Source organism: Diabrotica undecimpunctata, chromosome 3 (genome assembly GCF_040954645.1).
Source record: "Diabrotica undecimpunctata isolate CICGRU chromosome 3, icDiaUnde3, whole genome shotgun sequence".
Lineage (NCBI taxonomy): Eukaryota > Metazoa > Arthropoda > Insecta > Coleoptera > Chrysomelidae > Diabrotica > Diabrotica undecimpunctata.
The window spans coordinates 7791572-7818014 of NC_092805.1; the positions used below are offsets into that span (position 1 = coordinate 7791572).

General features: G+C 33.3%; 1 protein-coding gene across 5 annotated transcripts in view; it reads right to left on the reverse strand.

Annotated features, from left to right (window-relative positions):
- LOC140436415 (uncharacterized) overlaps nt 1-26443 on the reverse strand; it is a 63254-nt gene that overhangs the window by 2582 nt on the left and 34229 nt on the right. For 3 of the 5 annotated variants that reach the window (XR_011950279.1, XM_072525230.1, XM_072525229.1), the window contains exons 3-7: nt 24360-24462; nt 23530-23651; nt 21683-21817; nt 18441-18821; nt 4476-4586 (exon numbers count right to left, since the gene is read on the reverse strand). Coding sequence is in view for 3 of the 5 variants with exons in the window: in XM_072525230.1 (XP_072381331.1) it covers nt 4476-4586; nt 18441-18821; nt 21683-21817; nt 23530-23651; nt 24360-24462 (852 nt within the window). In the remaining 2 variants the exon portion in view is untranslated. The remainder of the gene's footprint in view (nt 1-4475; nt 4587-18440; nt 18822-21682; nt 21818-23529; nt 23652-24359; nt 24463-26443) is intronic. The other 2 variants (XR_011950280.1, XM_072525231.1) reach the window with 1 other exon arrangement.

Sequence of the window (26443 nt, forward strand, 5' to 3'; positions counted from 1 at the left end):
TGGGATGTTCTTGTAATGCATATGTTGTATGCTCCAAATATAAAGAGAGAAATCTTTTAAAAAGTACATTTTGATTACATTATTTTATGAATTCTGCAATTTTTAATTTATATAAAACAATAACGAGTAAATATTTTTATCCTTCGAGATTAATTGCAAACTTCTGTTGCAATCTGACAAACTGGTGGTTTAACGATTGCCAAATCTATCCGCTAATCTGTCAAAGAGCAATTGTTAAAAAAATTCTAATAATTAACTGCAATTAATCTCCAAAGAAGCAAATATTTACTTTTTCTTGTTTTATATAAATTAAAAATTGCAAAATTCATACCATAATATAATCACAGAATACACCACCCAACAAGAAGCGAAAGCTTTGTCGGTACCTTTGATGTTTCCAGGACAGAAATTTCGGAGTGACAATAACAGTTACAAGTCGGAAAAATGAAAGATTACCCATAAACGATCATATCAATCACTTATTTTGTATTTGCTGTCTTTTTCTATAACAAACATTTGTTATTTATAGAAAAAGACAGCAAATACAAAATACGTGATTGATATGATCCTTCTGGGTAATCTTTCATTTTTCCGGCTGTTAGTGCCCTAAGAAAAGTAATGAGGAAGTCGTTCAAAACAGTAGTAAAGTTATAGTTACACCGAGAAACAAAGTAATCATTAAAACTAATGGTTTTTAAGTAGATCTGTTTTGTATGAATCGTATTTTTTTCTGTAAAATTTAATATAACCCATACCTATATCAAATCTGTACTGATAAGTAAAAAGGTCTTAAGTCAAAAATATCGATTTGTTATTTTTTTAAACACATTAACAAACAAATTAACGTGCTTAAAGTATTTTAGTACGTTAAAAAACCGATAAAAAGCGATTGAATTTGAGAGTTAATTTCAAAATAGAAATGAAAATCAGTCGATTTCTATTACTTTTTATCGATTTTTTAAAGTATTAAAATATGTATATGTATATACAAGATATGTATAACAGTATTACTCTTTTTTTACTATTAAACAATTCACACGAAACAACACTTCTCAATACGTAAACAAAGTTCAGTTTTTATAGGTTGACAGATAAACTATTTAGAACTTAGCTAATTCTCACAGAAATTTGGATTGCGAAAAAGCCCTTCGTTTCGTTTTTTATTTGGTGGTGTATTCTGTGATATAATCAAAATGTACTTTTCTAAAGCTTTCTCTCTTTATATTTGAAGCATTCAACATTATACATTATAAAAACATGCAAACACTGCCCACGGTTCAAGTCTACGAACCGTGAACACTGCCAAACCGAAATATTTTTTCCATGGTTGACATTTGCGGCTATATTCAGCTTGTTCTGTCGTTAAAGTTAACTGAACAAAGTCGTAATTGTAGGAACACAAATTTTAACAACTAATACGTACGAACTACAAAGCACGATTCTAACAATAATATTACATTAGAAAAGTATTGATCTAAATATGTATTGTCGGACGTGTTGGTTTTATTAACGTTCTATACAGTAGGTTCAAAGTAGTTCAAATGTACCTTTTGATTTTTATCCTCGTTTTATACAGTAGGCTCAAAGTAGTTCAAATGTACCTTTTGTTTTTTATCCTCGTTTCATACAGTAGGTTGAAAGTAGTTCAAATGTTCTATACAGTAGGTAAAAAGTAGTTCAAATTTACCTTGTGCTTTTTGTATCTTTAGTTTCTAAATTCTTCAGATTCACGCCGTTTTAGATTATTCCCAAGACATTAAAAGTATTCATTGTTGTATTGTAGGTTAAGAGAACTAAACACTAAATCAATTCCCATTTTTTAAATCTTAGGAATATTCATATTAGTTTACTTAATGACCAAGTCGTCCAGGATTGCATTTTACACGTTTCTCCTATGCAACACGTCACATTTATAATCAGCATAATGCAGCGATTCCTCGAATTGATTTGGCACATTGTAATTCCACAATATTCCTCTCAATCTATTGTTAGATGCTTTATTAGCACCTAACGCAATGTTAGTAATAATAAATAGTAATGGTGAAAAGATTCCTTAACGCTTTGGGTATACAACAAGCCCTATTTTTCACTCAGGTTCTATTTCAAAGATATAGAGACATTCATTACGATGTCTATATACGTTTTCTTGACTACTAAAGCCTGAAAAACTAATGTCGATAGCGAAAGAAGTTAATAGTTGACATCTCTTATATTAATACAACATGAAGCATGACAGGGTTGCATATGATCCCCCTTCTCTTTAATATATACTCAGAATAAATTTTTGACTATACCGTAGATGTGGATGAGGGAATTTTAGTAGACGAAGAAAAATTCAACAATTGGTTATTGTAGGTTATTGCAGATGAAGTATTTCATGGCTTTATAATCTAATGCAAAAATTGGTTGGCACTACAAGAAGAAAAATATTGAAAGAAAACTTATCTGTATTAAAAAAAGAGGATGACTGAACGGATTACATATTAGGAAAAGTATCCAAGGAAAGTTGACATGATTCTCTATTTTATAATTGCCGAGAAAGTAGAGAGGGATAATCTTACAGATAGAGAATTCTTAAGTTACAGATAGAGAATTCTTTTCGACAGTTGTTGCTCACAATTTTTGAGATAAGTCAAAAGTATTACCTTCGGTTGATAGTCCTCACATTTTCCAAAGAAAGTAAACTACTATTTTCGAAGTCTAGCTATTTTGAAAATAAAATTTTTCATAGTAAATAATAGCAATATCAAGATATGGGAATTTGTTACACTCATTTAAGAGATTTATCTACTAAATCCTGTTTATAGTAAAAATTTCCATTGCTTGAATTGATAAATATATCCTGTCTCACATAACTGGTATAATAATAAGCTAGAAAAAGCTGAATATCATTGTCGGGCTCAATTATGTATGGGATTAGAATCAAAACTCGTACAGTCCAAAGTTTGTTATTTTTAGATCACATTGGTCTCTTCTAGCAATTTTTGCTATCAATTAAAATATGTGGTTTGTCTTAAGTAGTTTATATAAAGAACCGAAGTAACTGACCCTGCATAAAACTGAAAATTGAGACCTTTTAGGTGCAATAGAAACGGTACTTTAATGGTTTTAAACTGTCATCATACGGATAATTTTAGGTCTAAATATTCGTCCAGTATTAGAAATTTGTAAGCGCCTAATCGATTAATAATTTTTCTTGGAAAATTTATTGACAAATAAGATGACGGCCCGATTAGTACTTAGCTTCACCACTCGATGGCGCCACTATCACAGGAGAAATTTATTATCGTCTAGTACATTTTCATAGACAGCTAAAGTACTACCATATTTCTAAGAGACTCAATAATATTCACCTCCGAGGGGTGGTCTTACTTGTGGTATCAAATTCCATAAACCTGTTTTATGAAATGATCCGTTGTTTATATAATTTCACACCTCGAACAATAGCACCCCGCTGTTACGATCCTGCCCAGAGGCAATTCTTCGTTGCCTGCGGTATACACTTATCGATAATAAAAAAATATAAATGACTCTCTTAGATTTCTGGTAGGACTTTACTGTCAAAATTTCAGTCGAATCGGCCTGGTACTTTTTATTTGAACGAGTGTAAAAGAGGGCATGTTCGCAATATAGCAAAATTAAAGACTGCTTGAATTCTGTATACAGTGACTCTTCTTCTTCGATGGCAACCGTCAAAAATTGGTTTAACGAGTTTCACCGTGACGGCACGTCGGTTTTTGATGAGCCACGCCCAAGTATCACAAAAATGACAACCACGGAGGATAACGTAACAAAAATCAGTAGGCTTCTCAAAAGACCGCGTGGATCACATACTAAATTAAATTTTGGGTATGAGAAACCTGCCGGAGTGATGGAGATGGATGCCACATTTGCTTTCTCTGAATATCAAGCGTAACCCAGAGACTGCTCCAGAGCAGTGTTTGATGCAGTTTAAGCGCAATTCGAAGGAGTTCCTTCGTTATTTTGTGACCACCGACGAAACATGCATTCATTGGTACACACCAGGGACCAAAAAACAGTCGAAAAACATGGACTTCACCCGGCGAATGATCTCTAAAGAATTGGAAGAGAGTTCTATGGGACGGAAAGGTGATGGCTACAGTTTTCTGTTATTGGCAGGATGTTACCTACATATATTTCCTGGAGAAAGTTCTATGTACTTATCGGACCGCCCTCGTATAATTAAGGAAGATACAAAATGCTAAAGAGGGATACTTATAAGTGGACCACTAGATTGATCGGAACCAGTGGCAATTGGGTATCAAATAACAGTGTAAAACATTTTAAAATCATGTTATAAAGTATAAAAACTGTTTGGATTAAATGAGTTTTGAATCTATTTCCCCCACATATAAATATCTACAAAATAAAAATTTAGATTTAGTTATTAAGCTAAAGCCATTGTTAATGACCGGATATAGCTTTAGACAAAGCTTTTTGTAAAATATCACTACCTATGGATTTAAGGCCGTTAGTGATTTTGTCTGATATGGAAGTCCCTGAACTTGGTTTGGAGGTCTGCGGATATCCTCCATATTGTTGGTATCCGGTTTGTCTTTGATTACCTAAAACAGAATAATAATAATTTTGTAGTAGTTGTTACGTTGTGATTGGTTCTCACTATTCTCCATAAAGTATTTACCATTAATTTCCAAAAGCTAAAATTATTATGTCTATTATTGCAATTCAAAATAAGTCTATATAAACAAAACATAAATTTTTATTTCCAAGACACAGCTCTAATTACTTTATGTTATTTAACATTAAAAGAACAAAATCCATATGGAATTGACCATATAACGATCAAATAACAGAAAAGAGACCAGAGCAAACCAAAAAACATGGAACTTTGGAGATATGAAGGTCTTTCTACATTTAAAAATGTTACTTCTTGTAAGTTAATGTTACTTAAAATCCAACATCAATTTACTTGAATCTTTAGAAACTAACACTCTCACGAATGATTTATCCATCATTAGCGAATACTTTAAGAAATGAAGATTACAGCCAAGTGCTGCGAAAACTGAGGTATTAACTTTTTATCTAAATAATAGACTGGGAAATAGAGAAATACGAGTGTATCTTGATAACAAACTATTGAAACACATTTAATACCCGAAATAATATGGGGTTACTCTCGACAGAACTCTCACATTCAGAGAACACCCGAGTAAAGCTAAAAACACGTAACATCTTAATACAAAAACTTTGCGGCTCTACATGTTAGATCACAGCATCCACTCTTAAGATCCTCTGTTCTGGGCCTCATATATCCAGTGGCAGAATACTGTGAAGCGGTGTGGTTGAATCGCAGACACACACAAATTTTTGCAATTGATGGATTTTGAAAAAAACGTTCTGGATTCTGACCACATTCGCTGCTCCTGTGAGTATATGTTCAGTTAGTTGAACAAGTTGAAGCAATATAATATACAGACTGAGTTTTTAGTGCAACATCGATATTTCCATTATGGTACAGAATATCCATACAAATTATTTAGAAAAAATGTAGGCAATGATATTCTCCATACTCCATACGAAAATACGATGAATTCTACAGGGTGATTAATACCTACGTGGTAAAGAAAACATACAATTTTTTAAATGGGACACCCTATATATTTTTTTAAATTTGTATTATTCTTATAATTCTTGTTCTATATTATTATGTTTGGCATTACTATATAGAGTATTTAACAAGTTATGACCATTTTTATTTCGAAATTGCTATGAAATCAACACCATGTAAATAAAGAAGTAATGCATATTCAATTATTTATTTTATATAATAAAGTAAACAATATATTGAAGTTATTATATTAAATTTAATTGAAATCATTGACAAAAATTTGTATACAGGGTGAACTACAAAACAAAATTACGATTTTCTCAATAATTTTTTAAATGGATCACTATATTAATTACTATTTAAATGGGAATAAGCCACAATTAAAGATTAAATTACGTTTATTGACGTTTCAATTTCCACTTCGGAAATCCGTATTCCCATTTAAATAGTAATTACTTTAAAATGCCACCAGAAAATAGCTTCAGAACAATATTAAGGATCACTATATATTTTATTTTTCAGAAATATTGTATTTATGATACCCTTTCATTTTTATATAGCATTTTCTTTACCTGAACTCATTACTTTCCGAGATATTTTTAGATTTCTTAAAATTTCGGAAATATATTCAATTTTTGTAAGTAGAAATAAGTATTGAGTATTAAGTGATAATATAACAAAATTATTTTTATTCTACTTACAAAAATTGAATGTATTCCCGAAATTTAAAGAAAATTAAAAATATCTCGAAAACTAATGAGTTTAGGTATAGAGAATGCTATATAAAAATGAACTGATGAATAAATACAATATTTCTAAAAATAAAATATAAGGTGATCCATTTAAAAAATTGAGAAAATCGTAATTTTGTTTTGTAGTTCACCCTGTATACAAATTTTTGTCAATAATTTCGAATAAACTTAATTTAAAAACTACAATATATGGTTTACTTTATTATATAAAACAAATAATTGTTTATGCATTACTTCTTTATATACATGGTGTTGATTACATAGGAATTTCGAAATAAAGTGGTGATAATTTGTTAAATCCTCTATATAGTAATGCCAAACCTAATAATATAAGAACAAGAATTATGAGAAGAATACAAATTTTAAAAATATATAGGGTGTCCCATTTAAAAAATTTTATGTTTGCTATACCATGTAGTTATTGATCATCCTATAGAATTCCACATATTTTCCAAGTATGGAGAATATCATTGCCTACTTTTTTTCTAAATAAGTATTTTGGATATTCTGTACCAAAAACTCACTCTGTATATATTACACGGTAGCCAGCTTTTTACTTAAAGTTTTTTTTCAAGAATCTGCATCACTGTAAAGATTTGTTCCGTTGTTGATCTATTGTATGCATTATAGAAAAACTAATTTATTGTGTCATAAATTTAAGTTAATATAAGAATGTGAAATTTCCCATAGTATCTTAATTAAAAAATAGAGTAGTGAGAACCTGCTAGGCTATTTAAATGTAATGAAATACGTACAAAAATTGCTGTGCGATATAGCTAAACAGGCTGTAGGTGAATAAAAGCAGAATGTATAACGGATCGATAAATATTTACACACCACACTTACTATACTAAAATCACAAACAAGATGCACTAGAAATAAACAAACCAAGACACTTGAATGTTTCGAGGAACACACCCGAATCATAATTTACAATTTACATACATTGTATAAATCCCAAATCATGATTTACAAAGTTTATACATTGTAAATCATGATTCGGGTGTGTTTCTCGTAACATTCAAGTGTCTTAGATTGTTTATTTCTGGTGCATCTTGATTGTGATTTTAGTATAGTGCTAAAAATTTAGTATTGTAATCATCATAATCAGCAGGTAGCGCTACAACCCTGGGTGGGTCTTGGCTGACTGTACAACTTTTTTCCAATTTGTTCGGTCTTCCATCAACCTAGGGTCAAATGGAATGTTCATTTGCCGGAGATCTGCTTGGATGTTTTCTCCCCATCGCATTCTGGACGTCCGAGCGGTCTTTTGCCTGTGGGAATCTCCTCCCACACCAGTTTTACAAGTCTCTCGTTATGCAGTTTGCGCACGTGGCCTGCTCATCTTAGTCGCTGTGATATAATTTCTTGGACAATATCGGCGTCATTGTAGAGTACTTTCAATTCGATATTGGTTCTGATCTTATACTGGTTTGTGGTGATGTCATGGTGAGGTCAAAAACTTTTATAAGTATTTTTCGTTCAAAGCGTCTGAGCTTTTCTTCGTTTGCTTTGGTCATGGTCCACGTTTCGCATCCGTATGTTATTACAGGTCTGACGACGGATTTATAGATTTTGATCTTTGAACTTCTTGTAAGATTTTTGGATTTTATAAGCTTATCCAATGCGAATAGACAGCGGTTTGCAGATTGTATTCTGTCTTTTATTTCTTTAGTAACATCGTTGTCAGCTGTGATTGCGGCCCCCAGATACTTAAAACGTTGTACTCTTTCGAAATTGAAGGTGTTGACCATCATATTTTGTCCTATTCTGTCTCTTCATGTCGTTCTATTTATACACATATATTTCGTCTTCTCTTCATTAATCTTCAGCCCTACTTCACTTGTTGCTCCTTCCACCTTGTTGAAGATGTCTTTCGTGGATAGGCTGGAGTCTTTCAACGAGATCTATGTTATCTGCATATGCGAGTAATAGCTTGCGTCCTTGAACCGATAGCAATTCTGTTTTTATTTTGGCCGACCTCATGGCTTTCTCTAACACAAGGTTAAATAGTAGTGTAGATAAAGCATCACCCTGTTTAGTCCACTGTTGATTTCAAAGCTGCCAGATTGCCAGCTGCCAGTATTGTAATCTAGTAGTCAAACTAAAAACTAGAAGAAAATAAAATAACCAAATATATGATAAAAAATTAGGTTTTTTGATAAAAACAAAATACAAACCATTTATTGACTAGGGAATTAATTACGTTTAGTATTGTATGTATGTACTATGGTAGTAAGAGTAGGTATGTGGTCTTTATTGATCCGTTATATTTTGAAATATTATTATACAACTAAAGAAATATATACTGAGCGAAAAATACATATGAGTACATTATTCTCGACATATTTATGTCAGTACATATCGTTTTTAGTATTCTAGAACCTGAAAATTCTTTTATATATTTATGTTAAACGCTTAGTAATACTTGACACATAAATGTTATATACAATAATAATAAATTAAAAGACAGCAAATTTTATTTTAGTGCACTTATTAGCAGTGGCGGCTTGGCTGAAAGTGCTTCAGAAGGTAGTGCAAGAATTCGGCCAGATGCCTAAATTTTTAGTAACGACTTCACGTTATAAAAGGTATAAAATAGAAATTAAAAAAAAATAAATAGGCGTGTATACTTTAAAAAAGTATACTAGCTACTATACTAGTATACTAGTAGCTACTATAAAATTAATCTAAACAGTTCCGTAAATTAATTAACAATAAAAAAACTCAACTTACCACCAGTAATTACTGTTGATAAGTTGAGTCTATTTACAAAATAATAAAAATAACACTATTTCAGTATTTACATACACACACACACACACACACACACACACACACACACACACACACACACATACAAAGTTGTTTAATATCACTTAAAACCCTTCTTTATTTTTTGGTTGCAAAGTTTTCAATGACTTTATTATTAAAATTATCAATGCCATTTACAAAAAGTTTTTCTGTAAATAGCAAACCTAAAGCACTTAGTCGTTCTTCCTTCATGGTATTTCTAAGAAATGTTTTAATTAGTTTTAGCATCGAAAAATCGTTCTGCTTTAGATGTTGACATAGGAATAGTAATTAATATATTTAAAAGTTGAATAGTTTCTTCAAATGTACATTTTAAACCTTCCTCATTTAACAAAAATGATAGCGGAACAGACCCAGTAGTATTACTTAATTCGTCTCTCTGATGCAGAACATGTAATTCAGTTTTAAGCTGAGTTTGGTTAAAAATAAAAAATTTTGTATCATTAAAAAATGATTCGAGGAACTGATGCTTATAAGCAGAAAACTTCTTCGACATAAATAAATTAGAAGCAACATGTTCGGAGAAGGTAAACCATGTTTTTATTTGCAACAAAACTGCATCACATATCTCTACGGTTTCCCATTTTCTGCTTGGCCTGTCCTATTCAATTCGAGCCTTTTTTTATTGGTTTATCATTATCTGTTTCTCTGTGTGACGTGTTTATTTCTTCTTGAATATTGTCAATAACGACGTCAATTGCTCCCTTATACCTTGAATTGCTGCTTAAAAAGTCTCCAAATCTTTTTTCGCCTTAACAGAATCAGTGCATACTTTTTGCAATTGATGAAAAATAATTTTACCAATATACAAAATGTTTATCCTGAAACTTTAATTTATAATCATTTGCTTGGTTAATAGACGACAAATCACGTGAAGTATAAATAGTATGAACACTCTGGTCATTGAAAATTTCAACGTGTTTGGTAAGTTTTTGTCAATATCGGATTAACCACTTCATCCAAAATTTTTGTTCTTTGAGAAGACGTAGAAAAGAATGAGCACAAACCAGATAAATTAGAAAAAAATATTCTAGCCTGGTTATTGATAGAACATGCACTTCCTTAATAATTTTTTGCACACCATTTAATCCACCACTCATAACAGATGCGTTATCATAAATTTGAGTAATTAATTTGTTCAAAGTATGTTTTAATAAGTGGTTTAAAATATTTAAAATGCATTTAGCGATTGATTTGGCAACAAAATCTCAAAATCTCTTAACTGGTCTTCTTTTAAACAAAGATTCTCATTTAACGTCTTATTGAAAGTCCAATATAGGTCTGTGTCACATATAAAATGCTCGTAAAATCTTTCTCTTTTCATACGGGCCAGTATGATATTGGCATAAGACTTTCCGATCGAATAACTTCCACTGTGGGTGACAGAGGTTGTATTATGCACACAGTTGTCAGATTTTATATAATTTATGAAGATAAAAAGAAATACACACAAAAAATTAACAGGCATTAAGACGTTTTAAAGATAAGAAATATGTTTCTGCGTAAAAATAAGGTAGTGTCATGGCTTTATGGCACTACATCACCGGCCGCCACTGCTCCTTAGTAATTTATTTACAAGGAATAATTTAATGTAAATCAGAAGATTTATTGTGGAAATTATAGAGGTATCAGAGTATTGAATCTTCTTCTTCTTCAAGTGCCATTTTCGTTCCGAAGGTTGGCGATCATCAGGGCTATACGTATTTTCGAAACTGCTGACCGAAACAATTCGTTGCTGCTACAGCTATACCATTCCCGTAGATTCTTTAGCCAGGAGTTTCGTCTTCTTCCTATGGACCTTTTTCCTGCTATTTTCCCTTGCATAATTATTCGAAGCAGTTCATATCTTCCGCCTCTTGTAATGTGTCCCAAGTATTGCAGTTTTCGTTTTTTGATCGTAAATATGACTTCCTTTTCTTTATTCATTCTTCTCAAGACCTCGACATTTGTGACTCTCTCGGTCCATGATATTCTCAGGATTCTACGATACATCCACAGTTCAAATGCCTCTAATTTTTTGGTATCAATCTTTTTCAACGTCCATGACTCCATTCCGTAGAACAGCACAGAAAGTACGTAACATCTCATCAGGCGAAGTTTCATTTCAAGGCTCAAGTCTCTTCCGCAGAACACTCTCTTCATTTTAGTGAATATGGATCTGGCTTTTTCTATTCTTATTTTGATTTCTGCTGAGCTATCGTTGTCTTCATTTATAAAAGTGCCTAAATATTTGTATTTGCTAACTCGATCGATAATTTCATCGTGTAAATATAAATTTTGGACATTTTGTGTTGATTTCGATATTACCATAAATTTAGTTTTCTTTATGTTCAAAGATAGTCCATATTCTTCGCTGCAGTCTGCTATCTTATTCACCAATGTCTGTAGCTCTTCAAGTGTTTCTGCGATCAGAACGGTGTCGTCGGCAAATCTCAGATTGTTTAATCTAACACCATTTATTTTAATACCTACGGATTGCTCAGAGAGTGTTCTATTCATTACGTCTTCGGAATAGAGATTAAACAGGGTTGGTGACAGTATACACCCTTGTCTCACACCTCGCTTTATTTCAATTTCTTCAGTGGTATTATTCTCTACTCTCACTACTGCTTTCTGATTGTAGTACATATTTGCTATTAGTCGGATGTCTCGTTTATCTAAATTCTTTTCTGTCAGGAGTCTGATTAGGTGATCATGCCGCACTTTATCAAAGGCCTTGTTATAATCTATGAAACACATGAATACATCTTGATTTATGTCAAGACATCTTTGAGACATCTTGTTCCAAGTCCATTTCGGAATCCAAACTGGGTATTATTGATGTCCATTTCCAGTTTTCTGTGTACCCTAGAGTGTATAATTTTCAGAAGTATTTTCAGTACATGGCTCATCAGACATAAAAGAAGACAATAAACATAAAAGAGAAGACAACTAAGGTTTGAAGAAAAAATGTAACGTTATTACATTCACTTGTAAATCAATGTCACTACTGTCTCATTCACGGTCACGGGGTAATTTTATTAAATATTGTTGTAGTTTGTCCAATTCGCATCTTTATGTCTTATTTATAGTTGTTATTATTATTAACCATCGTACCACAACTGTAGAGTTATCTTTATATTCTTTAACCTCTTGTACTGGTACCTGGTACCCCTCTGGTACGTATATTTAAAGTAGTATGTTGATTGATTTTTTTGGGAATGTAATTCATATTGTTTGTGTCTGTAGAACGGCATTATACGCAAGTTTATTCGGTAAATAATGATACAAATTTGGATTAAAATTTGCATTTTGCTTTCACTACAAAGTTAAGCGATAAATCGTAAACATATCTATCTAAACATGGGTTGAAATATTCTTTCACTATCATATTTAGGACATTTAAACAATGTCTTAACCTGTATCAACCAAATATACACGATCCAAAAAGTATTCATCCACTGTGTACTTATATATTTAAAGATAGCATATGACTCAGTACCAAGAGCAAAGTTAAGGAATGCTATGGAGAACCTAGATATACCCCAACAGTTAATAACAGCAGTGAAAACATGTATAGGAGTAAGATAGTAAGAGTAAAGATGGGACCGAAATTTTCCAACACTATTAAAACAACAAAGGCGTTGCTGCAAGGCTGCTCCACATCGCCAATTTTTTTAAAGTATTTTTAAAACGAGGCCCTTGGACCTTGGAAGAGAAAATGTGAAGGGATGAGGACCATTTATACATATTAAACTTTGCAGACGATCAGGTGGTCATGGCACAAGATGAGGATACAACTTATTATTATTTTAATAAAAATTATACAAAAAAAAAAACAAAAAGTGCATCATTCTACCATAGTGCCCCCAATTTTTATTGTTATTTATGCAGCTTGATTATTTTAAAATTAGTTTCGGCTCCCTATACCTTCAAAAGCTTTAGTATTATTAATTAAATTAAAACAAAACGAATACGTACGTAAAACTGGTAAATCTAGTCCAAAACGATATTAGAAGACTTACCTACTTAGAATGTGAACTTACTTTGTGATGGATTGTGCTATGAATGAAATTATTTACGAAATGTCGAAATCCTGATATCATGATATTTACCTAATTATTTTATGTATTGTTTTAATGGAAATAATAAAGTCGGTTTAGAATTTATTTGATTCTAGATTATTTTGCTCTTGTTTTCACAACAGACATTTATTGGTAATCTAAAGTAAACATTATTCACAACATTCACTAGTTAAATTTAAAGGAAATGTACGAAACTTATATAGAATTTTTTTTTAGAAAACACAATTTACATTAACAGCAATAAATCATTGTTGTAAGTTGCAAATTCAATGAAGTTATAAATAATTTGACAAGGTTCTCTTCTCTCATAGTTTCTTTCCGATTTTATTACTATGGAACGAAGAGAAATACGTATTGACGGGCTACATTGGTTTTTAAGTTGTATAAAACTTATTTGATTAAATACATGAATTAAAACGTGGACAAATCAAACAAATTAGGGACCTGGAAGAATATATAAACCATTTTATAAAAACAAGTATTCCTTACGAAAACATTAATTCTTTTGATATCCTCAAACCCCTATCAGTGAAAATATTAAAGAAGTTCAAAAATAAGCTATGTCTATATAAGAATAGAGAAAAAACTTCAGTTTCATTCCTCCTTGTGTAGTATTTGGCACTTACTCGTTTCTTGGAAATATTATTTCTTGCTCGGTTTTTGACTTCACTCGATCTGAGTCCATTTTTTTCGTGTTTTCTGATTGTAGTTCTTTTCTAGCTGTAGTAAACTTTAAGAAATTAATAACGTCTTATAGCCTTTGAAAATAGAACTTTCAGATTCATTTTAGCCCCGTACCAAGACCATCAGGACAACTGGAGAATTAACAATAACCAGAATATACTCACTGGACAGCCTTTACTAACAAATATTACAAGATCCCGTAGATTAGGTTGAGTAGATCATGTACCACAAAAGTAATGATGACAGAGATACCACAACCGATAGAAAGGCGGCCCCAAGCACACTAGGAAGATACTAAAAGCACACTAAAAAATGAAACTAATTGAAAATAGAAGAATTTTAACATACAAATTGAACATATGACAAGGTTAATTTCAATGGCGATCATTTTTTGAAAATCTGATTGCATCTTGTCTCTCCATTGCATTCTGTGATGTTTATGGGACCTTTTTCACGTAGGAACCTACTCCCAAACTAGTTTTACGTTATGAAGTCTGTTTGCGTGCCTTATTACGTCTACAATAAAGTTCTTTTATATTGTTTTTTTAGCCCTTGCTATGTCTTTGATCGAACTTACTAGGCGATTTTGCTCTTTAGAATGAGCAACTGTGTTCTCTTCTCGGGACCATCATCATTTTCCAATAATTTATGGTCTCCGTTTTTTTTGTAAGAAATGCCTTTGATCCGACAAACAAGCTGCTCAAATTTGTCTTCAACGTCTTCCTCTTTATAGTCCGAACTTTCCAACGAAGATATTTTATCGTTAAAGAAGATATCTCCGAAGTGACCTTAGAAATTTCTAAAGAGATGTTGGCAGAAACTTTGTATTAAAAAAAAAAGGAAATATCGCTAGAAACTTTATTTTGTACAGAAAGAATTCTTCTTCTTCATGTGCCTTGTCCGTTCCGAACGTTGGCAATCAACATGGCTATTCTGACTTTGTTTACGGCAGATCTGAATAGTTCAGCAGATGACAATCCGAACCATTGCCGCAAGTTTTGGAGCCACGAGTGTCTTCTCCTCCCTGGACCTCTTCTGCTGTCTATTTTCCCTTGAATGATCAGTTGTAGTACTCTATATTTATTATGTCTCATAACGTGACCCAAGTATTCCAACTTTCTTTTCTTTATACTTATTCCTACCTCTCTCTCTTTACCTATCCGGCGTAGTACCTCTTCGTTGGTCACGTGCTCAGTCCAGGATATAAGTAATATACGTCGGTAAGCCCACATTTCGAAGACCTCTACTTTTTTCATCAATGTTGCGGTCATTGTCCACGCCTCCATTCCATATAACAAAACCGGGAATACATAACATTTCAGAAGTCGAATTTTGAGAGGTAGGGTGAGGCTTTTAGAGGTGAAAATTTGCTTCATGCTAGTGAACGATGCTCTTGTCTTTTCTAATCTTATACGTATTTCCTTCGCTTGATCCCAATTTGAGTTAACTGTTGTTCCCAAGTAGATGTACGAATCCACGTGTTCAATTCTTTCATTGTCTAATATCAGTTGCTGTGGTGGTTGTTGGGTTTTGCTTACTAACATCCATTTGGTTTTTGTGATATTTAGTCTGAGTCCGTATTGTGCACTTGTTTTTTGTATCTTACTCATTAGGCAACTCAGTTCCTCCATGCTACTTGCTAGAATCACAGTGTCATCAGCATACCTTATGTTATTAATTATTTATCTTTATGCCTTCTGTGCTTTCCTCCAGAGCTGTCTTAAATACTTCTTCTGAGTATATATTAAAGACAATAGGAGACAAGATACAGCCCTGTCGTACCCCTTTCTTGATCTCAATTTTATTGGTCACTGTAGATCCTACTTTCACTTTAGCTGTTTGGACCCAATAGAGACTCGCTATTGTTCGAATGTCTCTGTAGTCGACTCCGATCTTATGGAGAACTTCAATTATCTTTTCGTGCTTTACGTTATCGAATGCTTTTGCGTAGTCTATAAAGCATATGTACACGTCTTTGTTCATATCTCTGCAGCGCTGGATAAGTACCTGTAGACTAAAAAGTGCTTCTCTTGTTCCAAGAGAATTCCGAAACGGAAAACTGCGAATCTCCAATGTTATCCTCGCATTTTTTGCTTATTCTGTTGTAAATAACCTTGGTGTATGCCTTCGAAATGTGGTTAATTAGACTTATCATCCGATGTTGATCACAAGACTTTGCTTTTGGTTTTTTCGGTATGGCAACAAAAGTTGACTCTAGCCAGTCTTCAGGAAACTCCCCGCTGTTATAAATATTGTTAAAGAGTCTGGCGAGTGAGTCTAGAAATTGACTGTTTGTTTCGCACAGCATTTTCAATACTTCCCCGTATACGTTATCGTTGCCTGGTCTTTTGTTATTTTTAAGACCCTTTATAGCATTCTCCACTTCTGATTTTAGAATAGAAGGGCCAGTATCATCATTGCTCAGTGTATACCCACTAGGACGGTCATCATTAAACAGTTGTTCCATATAAGTTTCCCAGATTCTAACTATTTTGTAGGGGTCTAGTTGTAGATTTCCATTATCATCGCATAGCCCTTTCGATGAAATATTGTAGCTTTTCTTTGTTGTGAGTTCCTTTATCTTCTTATGCATATTGTGATAGTCGTATACCTTTTCGCACTGTTCGATTTCTTCGCATCTCTCCGAGAACCATTTCTCTTTAGTTTTTCTTATCTCAGCTCTAATTCGTCTATGGGTTTCGCGGTATTTGGCGGTATTTTCCGGTCCCTAGAAAATTTGGAAATTTGGAAAATTGTCAGAAGAAACTTTTGAAATAACACAAGAACACATTTACAACGATGTGATATTACCAGAAACTTAGACCACATGGGAAGAAACTTTAGAAACATCAGAGGAAACTTTTGAAATTAACGAAATTACAGCATTATACTTATATACTCTATATTATTAAATATATTATAATTTCACACATATAATTTGATGAATATATCACTACTACTTATTATTTCAAGAATGCAAATAATTGATAGTAAGAGATATCATAGAAATAAAAATATTAACCGGCTTTTTGGAACATGCTATCTGGATAACGACATGCAGACATTTATATATATGGAGTAGAATAAACTTAATTTCAACAAAGTCGATTAGTTTGATTTACTTTTTGAGTATTAATATAATATTTAATATTCTTATAATGTACGAATGAACAGTAGATCTGAAAGACTATGAAGAAGAATATAATATTTCATTAATATAATTATAACAGAAAATAAAAATTTGTTGTTTATTGGTGATTTGTATAAACAATATATTTCTGCCGCCAAAATCAAACCAGTTTTTTGATACATTAGCTCGGTGATTGAGACTAGCTGTTAGTAAAGCGATGGAATGAAGGAGGTACGAATTCACGAAGAGAAGCTAACCAATAGAGAGCTGAGGAATTTAAAAGTGGGTTAGAAGACCTCCTTTCTTCTAATATTCTGAGCTACGAATAAATATAAAACGCAGGTGAATCGAGGTTCTTTTGAAATGTGATCCAACTCAGAGACTAACATTTTCAATTGAAGATAAATCCAGCAAATAATGAATCACGATAAGTATTGCAGGAACACTACAGAAATTCACCAACTGAAGTTAACGTTAATTATTAAGCCAAAAAACCTGGATCTTTTAAGGATGCTAGAGCAGTGCTAGACAACGTTTCTTTATATCCTAAAATGCATGTTCTTAAGTCTGCTGACAGCAAAATATTTGTCAAATTTCAAACTCGACTGCGTTAGTGTAGTGAACATTTTCCCATAAGTGAGTTATGAGTTTGTTGCTATTGGGCTTGAGACAATTTTGCCGACCGTGGGAAAAGTATCCTTCTATGATTTTTGCCATTCGTGATTGTTAGCGAGTTAATAAGGGATCGATTTGAAGCATTTGAAATATGGTGCTACAGAAGGATGTTAAAAATAAGCTGTCTGGACAGAGTAAAAAATCTTAAGGTTGTTAAGACAATAAAGAAACAAATGGAAATAATGAATACAATTAAGATAAGAAAGTTGCAATATCTAAGTCATGTGATGAGAGAAGATAAGTGTTTGTTGTTATAGATGATAATAACCTCTTAATAGGAGACGGTACCTAAAAAGAAGCATAACCTGGTTATAGCACCTGTAATGGTGAGTAAATTACACCACATTCCAAGATAGCCGTCGTGTTCCTATTGGCTCATTAACGTCTCACGTGGCCAATACAACATGGCTGCTGTCAGTTGTCAACGTGGCGGCTGTCTAATGTTAATATGCGGGATGTCTGCTGTCAAAATTACGGCTGTCAGCGATTATTTGGTGTTACTTCAGCAAAACTTTGTTCAAATATGAATTATAATTTTTTATATAACCTCTTAGTGAAAAAATAAAAAATGTAAGTTTATTCTACTTCGTATATATAAATGAACTGAATGGAAAATTAAAGAAAAACATAATATATTTAAGTGGAAAACTACAAATAAACTTCATAGTATGCCAAATAAATAAAACTATATTTAGCTTTAAACTTCCAAACATGCTGGCTTTTCTACTTGCCTTGATTATATCCAGGATAAGCTCCTTGTTGCGGATACCCTGATTGCTGTGGATAAACTGTTTGTCGTGGATAATTACCTTGCTGTGGATACCCTTGAGGATATCCTGATTGGGGATATCCCTGTTGAGGATATCCTTGAGGATATCCTTGTGGATAATTACCTTGTTGTGGATAACCTTGTTGTGGATAACCTTGTCTGGGATAACTTCCTTGTGGTGTGTATCCGGGATATCCGGATCCTACCTGGCCTCCTGGATAGCCTGAACCTACTTGACCTCCTGGATAGCCTGAACCTACTTGACCACCTGGGTAACCTGAACCTACTTGTCCTCCAGGGTAGCCAGAGCCTACTTGGCCTCCTTGATAGCCACCTGAACTAACTAAAATATAAAAGCAGCAACACTCATATACAAATACAAAAAAAATTACAAAAAACTATACAAGATAATATTTTTCTTCGCTCTATATTGAAACCATTCTTTATTTAACCGATTTCTATACACAAAACAGCCGTTTGTAGTCGAGGTGAAAAAAAGCACAGTGAGTTTTTTTGCGCTTCCCAAAATCTAAGATATTTAATTATAGCCCGTTTACAAATTTATTGATAGAACTGTCCAAATTACCTATAGTCCAATTCTTTTACACCTTGGTTGAAAACAGCAAATCAAATCAAGTAGGGTAGTTGGGGGTAAAAACACGCACGGGGCAAAAGAACGCACCTCATTTAAATTTGCCGCTAATGTCCAGTTTGAACTGATTTTAGTTACAAACGTTTTTACAACAGTGTGCCATACGTGTTGTTCCAAATTTAAAGCTGATTCAAGGCGTTGTTTACAAACTATGAGGTAAATATTATTTTTTACTATTACGCTGTTATATTGGCAAATAAAATTAATTTGCGATAAAATAAAATTGGCATTTTTCGTCGAATTAGTTTATGGGGGTGCTTCTTGACTGAATTGTGCGTTATTGTGTTTTCGATTGAGGTTAGGTCCTTAAAATATCAACATTTGGTTTTGAGAGTGTTGCCGAATGGGGCAAAAATACGCGAGAGTTATGGGGCAAAACTACGAATGCATATTTTTTCCCCATTATCATAAATTAATTTTGTTTCTACCTATTTCGAAATTAAATATTCAATTCATCTAAATCTTGGTATCTATTTTCCAGAAACTACAAAAGAAAATCAGAGTGCAAGCCTTGGACAGAAGTTATTTTGTGCGAAGCTCGTGATCTTATTAATAATGGCGTTTTTATACGTGAGACAGCAAAAGCTGTGGGATTTCATGAAGCAACACTACGGCAAAGGTTAAAAAAAGGAAAAATTGTGTCCAGTCTTTAGGCAGATTTCAAGCAGTTCTAACCAATATCCTAGAAAACGAAATAGTGATTTTATGAAATGACGCTGAAGTCATTGCGTTTTTTAATTTACTCTTATTGTGTAGGAATAGGAAAGCGTATTGAGCATCCATTTTCACCTGCAAATCAGTTGGCTGGTCATGACGTCACTAGATCTTTCATGAAAAGTATTTTGAAATTTGTGGAGAACACTATAAAAAATATAAGTTACCTCCCAACCGTATCTATAACGTCGATAAAACGGGTATTCAGACAGTCCTAAACCATCTGCTCAAACCAAAGTACCTGGAGCATTTAAAAAAAAACATACAAATCCAACAGAGGACAACCCCGTTCTTCTGATTCTAGATAATTTTATCCATTTATTAATTCTGCTACCACATAGCAGCCATAAGACCCAGCGCGACGATCGGACATTTTTCAAATTATTAAAAGTTTATTATAAGAGCGTCGCTGACAGCTGGACCAGTTCCCGCCCAGGACAGATTCTCTCCATTTACCATGTGGCTGGTCTCTTTTCTACAACATTTGCAAAAACTGCTACTGTATATATAGCAAGAGAGGACTTTCGGTATACAGGAATCTACCTGCTAGATAAAAATATTTTTTCGGACGTAGATTTTATGCCAGCGGAAGTAACAGAGCAAGATTTAGAAGAAGAAGAAGAACTTGTTACTGATGCAATAGAGCCCCAGCCGTCATTAAAACCGGAAGTCAGAATTTCTGTACCTGCTCCTTCAAATATTGAAAAAGAAACTGTTACTGACACGAAAGACAGCCGTCATCAAAATCAAAACAGTCAGTAATTTCTCTTTCAGACATTATTCACTTCCTAAAAATTAAGATAAAAAGGAAACGAACCAGGAAAAGTTTGAAGTCAACACTACTACATCTTCACCTAATAACGAGCGACTTTTAGAAGAACAAGAAAAGAAGGAAGCAAAAAAAGAGAAGGGGAGGAAAGCATTACTGAAGTATCAAAAAATCAAAAGTGCTAAAGTTCGTGCTGCCAAAAGGAAAGTTTTCGAGGAATCATCATCTGATGAATCAGTAGCACTCTCCTGTCAAGAAAGTATTGATTCTTGTGACATTCATTTTTCCGATAACGATGAAGAGCAAGACATTGATGATGTACCAAATATTTTACATGTTTTTGGAAAAAAATTATACAGATTATTTGTCGCCAAAGTCTGCCAAGTAAATGATGATGGTTATGAAGGCGTATTTTTTAAGCGACTGCTCACAACATTTCGTTTTCGTGAGACAACGGAAGATGCCTTTTTCGAATATTGTTTTAAAGCTTTCAAAGCCAATAAAAACCAGCTCTTTCAGATTTTCAAATTCAGTAGGATTCTCTGACTACCTCGCCAAATATAAAGTCTCTTTTAGATTAAACTGCCCCATTTGTAGGGGCAAGAGTATGCAAATGAAGATTTTTTAAAAACTTTTTTTTCATTTATTAGTGAACTTATAGAATTACTGTCGATACTTAAAATGGAAAATCAATATGTAAGCTCTCCCGTAATAACATTGGAAAAATTCTATACTGTTATAATTTCTGAAGACGACACGAGATAACGAAACTGCGTGTTTTTGCCGCAACTACCCTATATCAAAAACAAAATATCGACTTATCTTGAAAAGCACACGAATTATTCTTGTGTAGACGTCATTAGTGACAATTCAGATTAATTCAGTTCAAAAGTAATGAGTTCAAAGCCCCAATGCGACAGTGAGCCCTAATACGGAGATGAGCCTCAAAATAGCGATGAGTCCCAATGGCGAAACATATATTGCGACTGAAGCATAAACTTTAAGACACCATACTGTTTATTCTGATAAATACGTCTTTTATATTTATAAATATTTCTTAAATAATTACCTGGTCTGTTAACATTCGACCTAGGTGTTGTTTCTCCTCTTGGTAAATTAGGATACAGATTACCGTTATGTCCATTATTTCCATTTTGTGATAAATAATTGGTGTTTCCACTAGTCTCATATCCTACATGTCCCACTGAAAACAACAATAAATAGTTAATATTTTCATCGGTTTTATCATCAATTCTAAAGGAATAAAAACGAAAAAATATAAATAATACAGAAAATAAAAAAAAAACAAAATATTATATAGAGATTAACCATAGCGGGTCAAATTTAAACCTCTGTGTTTTGAATGTCAAGTTTCGTTACCGAATACCAATACATTTAGCAAAAAGAAAAATTAATTACCTTTAAAACGGTCTATTGTAGACGGTTTTAGGACTAATTAAAAAAATGATATGGTTCTTTTAAATGTTCTACTTTTAACGATTTTTGCTAACTTTTGTAACGATTTGATTTGCCTCGATACCGTCAGTGCTTCGTAGTCACGCATCCCTACCAGAAGTTCCTCCTCCATCGACGTGCGCTAGATGGCAGTTCCGTACCCGGTCTTGGAGTACAGATCTGAGACATTCTCATCTGACCTATTCTCTTCTGTGTCCAAGTACTGATTGGACACCGTTTGCTCCTCGCCGGGCCCAGTATTAATGGGCCCGCTTGATTTTTATTTCTTTGACCAGTTCACTACTGTCTGTGTCCTGTGTGTTAGTGTATTAACACAGCATAATTGCTGCTTAGATTTTATATCATTAATTGTATTTTATTTTTCGCAGATATTAAACAGTGAGTCGTACTGCCGTGGATGCCGTCATCGCCAGGATTGACGTTGTTAACTTTTATGGTATATAATACCTAGTATATAACTATATTTAGTTGTTTATTTATTTCGAATATATTTTTATTTAATTTAAACCTGTGTTTTACTGAGTCTGCTGTTTAAAAGAGCTACCTGTCACACTTTTATGGCTATTTTTTAAGTTCTTAAGATCTTCTACGGGTACCAAAAATATATGAAAACAGTTTGCGGAGGTACCTCTTCTCTAAAAAGGACCCTTAAAGCGGCTAGAACCCCTGGCACATAGTCTGGTACAGTTCAGTCACGTTGGGGAACAGAAACATGGTTTTTATATCACCATCGAGTAATTTGTCTATGTCTGGATGTAAATAGGCATTGTCTAAGGTAAAAATTGATTTTATACGTCTTCAACTGCAGGTAAAAACTAATCGTAGAACCACTCTTTAGATTACTTCATTCATTACTCACTTCATTAGTTTAAGCTTATCCTCCCCTGTTGTATTACTGCAGACCTAGATGGGTCTGAAGTAAAAATACGTTTTTTGCTGCTCTTGTACAATAGAGAAGACTTTTCATGCTCCTAAACAAGGCTTTTGTCTGGCAAGAGTCTAAAATTCAACCCTGTTTTATCGCAATTGTAAATCTGATCTCCTGTCAAACCTTCACTATTTCTTTTAAGTCTTTCTTTAAAGAGTAAAAGAATGGTCATGTACTTGAAAATTTTTCGCCACAAACAGTAAGTTGTCTGACCCCGTATCAATTTTTCTGTAGATCAAGCCAACCCACATTTGCTACCAAATATGTACAGTATGGGCCTCAAATTGAGGTTCCTTTTTCTCTAGTATGACGAAACCATGAGTACACTGCCTCACTTAATTCATTGAATTCACTTCCTTTCATCATTTTTCTTTCCTTTAACGTTTCAATGAAAATTCGCTTAATACACCCCACACCATTTAATTCTGCGACTTGAGTTTGTGAGCCTTGTCATCGAAGGAATGAAGAAATAAAGAAAAAAACCAAACTAAAACTAAAAAGTAACATATTACCTTTGCCCACATCATCAACACATTTTGGTGTATCTCCGTCCATTTTGCATACTTTGGTAGGCGGACAAACGTACGTAGCGCAAGTCCTGGGACCACTTGAAACTCTTTGGCATGTGGGATAGCTGTAAAAATGATAAAAGTTAATTTAATAATGAGAGAACATAGTAGATTTTATGGTACATGGTACTCATGGGCTGTGAAACGTAACGACCAGACAGGATGAAATAATTGTATCGATATTGGAAAGAAAAGTTTTAAAAAAATTCTACGTGGCAGTAAGATTACAAGAATAATAGCATATACGCACCATTACAAAGCTCAGTGTGGTATATGGGGAGTCCAATATTGGGGCTTTTATCATAAGGGCTTGATTAATATACAAATTACAATGACTGGCTCACCTATCACTTATTCAGCAGCTTAACGCAAGAGGGGTGGTAGATTAGGAAAAAAAACACTGTGAGAATTGGAAGGGGATAGTGCAGAGGATCGGACTTTATAAGGATTGTAATGCAAAATGGTAAGGAAAGATTAAGTCTCGTAGTTTTTAATGGTTACGTTCATAGTATTCAAAGGAAAGGAAATATTCAATATCAATAATAAACTACCGATTGTAAGTATAAAACAAAGTGCTACTTTGGCCCATATCAAAGAAAGCCTCTCGTAATATCTCTCATAAAGAACTGTATTCTTCTGAACAGTATTATTTATTTGCAACACAATTAAATGCTACGCAAATTAAGGAAGCAGTTGAATAGAAGACTCCTGTGAGAAAATAAGCATATTGTAGCCAAAACATTAAGGACAAGAGAGGAGTAGTTTATACTTACGAACCGCATTCCCCTTGTCTATGATAATAACTACATGGATCTGTGGCCATGACACATTCTTGAGAACTGGGACATCCTATGTCTTTACACGATCTTCCATATTCTACAAAAGATAAAAAAATTAATTGTTTGCATATATTCTGGTTAAATAGTATAAAATAATGTTTTCGCGATACGTGGGCTTACATTATTCCATTGGAACCGTAATCTAAGGGTCTAGCTGAAAAATCCGAAAAATCTGATTGAACAGTTCTATAGAGATATTCATGACTTAAGAGCGTAGGCGCAAAATTTCGGGCCAATGCTTTTTAAATGCAATCATTTTTTTCGAATCCTCAGAAAACTAACAAATATTTTTGAAAAATTTAAACGCAGAATGAAAGATTACATTATTACCGTGGGCCGAAAGTCCCTTAGAATAAACAAGTTTTTTGAATGAGATATTTAAAATTAAAAATCACACTAAATTTTCTCTTTTTTTTTCACCCCTGTAACTTATTAAAATAAACATTATAGAAGTTTTCAGGGGCTTTTGACCCTCAGTAATAATGTATTCTTTTATTCTGCGTTTAAATTTTTCAAAAAACTTATTAGTTTTTTTAGGATTCCAAAAAAATGAATGCATTTAAAAAGCATTGGCCCGAAATTTTGCGCCTACGCTCTTAATGCAGCAGCGAAAAAACATAATAATAATGGGATATCTCAATGGAAAATGGAAAAAGGTAAAATTGAAAACATCATTGGTGAAAATGGAATAAGACTACGGAATGAAAGGGGCGACATATTACTTCAGTTCATTGAAGAACATAATTGTTATGAATATATGGTTCAAAATACCGTCTCGCAAATTATTCACGTAATGACGGTGTCATTTGAGACTGTATTTTTTGGATACTTTATTAAGGCGATCTAAAATTGTGCTCCAACAGCTATCTCAAATCTTCTCAGAACTTTTTAAGAATTTCTACAGCTTCGCATTTTGTGGTTGTTGTTTTGGTACAGTCATTTTCATGGAAGTTAGCAACGTCCCTGGACAACCACCAAGTAGTTGATAGCTTTTTATAATATTTTTCTGTTATCGATCTCGGATATCAAACTTTCCTATCTTTTTGTTGAGCTGGTAAAAAACACATACAATTCTTCCTTTTTTTCTTCTTTCTCTAAGCAATTATGCTTGTTCATTGGCGGATTAATACCTCTATGGAAGGTTGTCACTCCATCTTTTGTGCGGTCCTCCGATACTTCTGCGGATTGGTGACTTATCTCTTGCTATTTTGACAACACGGGTCTCCTCCATTCTGCTTATGTGGTTATTTTATTATTTTTTTCTATTTTGTGTCCATTCATTTATACACTGTACATTACATTTTCTTCTAATGTCTTCCCTTCTCTTTCGATCTTTTAGCGTATTTCCTGTAATTCTTCTCAGTACTCTCATCTCTGCCGTTTCCAGTAGACTTTGCGTTGTGTCTGTGTCGGGTCTTGTTTCTGATGCATATGTCACTATTGGTCTTACACTGGCCTTATAAATTCTTGACTTTATCTCAGTATAAATGTGTCTGTTTCGCTCTATAGTGTTATTAAGACATCCTTCCAGCCTATTTGCTTTTTGTACTTGATCTCTCACTTCTTCGTCCAGGTCTCCATAGTTAGACAGTGTAATTCCCAGGTATTTTATTTCCATTACTTGTTCAATACTGATGCCATCAATTTCTATTTTACATCTGGTTGGTTCTTTGCTGACTACAACTGTTTTGGTTTTTTAAGATGAGATTTTCATATTAAATTCATTTGCTCTTATGTTAAATCTGTGGACCAATCTTTGCCGACTATCTTCATCTTGGGCTATCAATATTGCATCGTCTGCGAACAGAGTATTTTTATTTCTTTGTTTCCCATTCTGTATTCTCTTCTTTTGTTAACGCTTATGATAATTTCATCCATGATTAAATTAAAGAGCATGGGTCTCAATAAGTCCCCTTGTCTTATTTTCCTGCCTATTTCTAAAGCTTCTGTAAGTTGTCCATCTATTCTGACTTCCATTTTGTTGTATTGGTAGATGTTTTCGATAGCTTTTATAATAT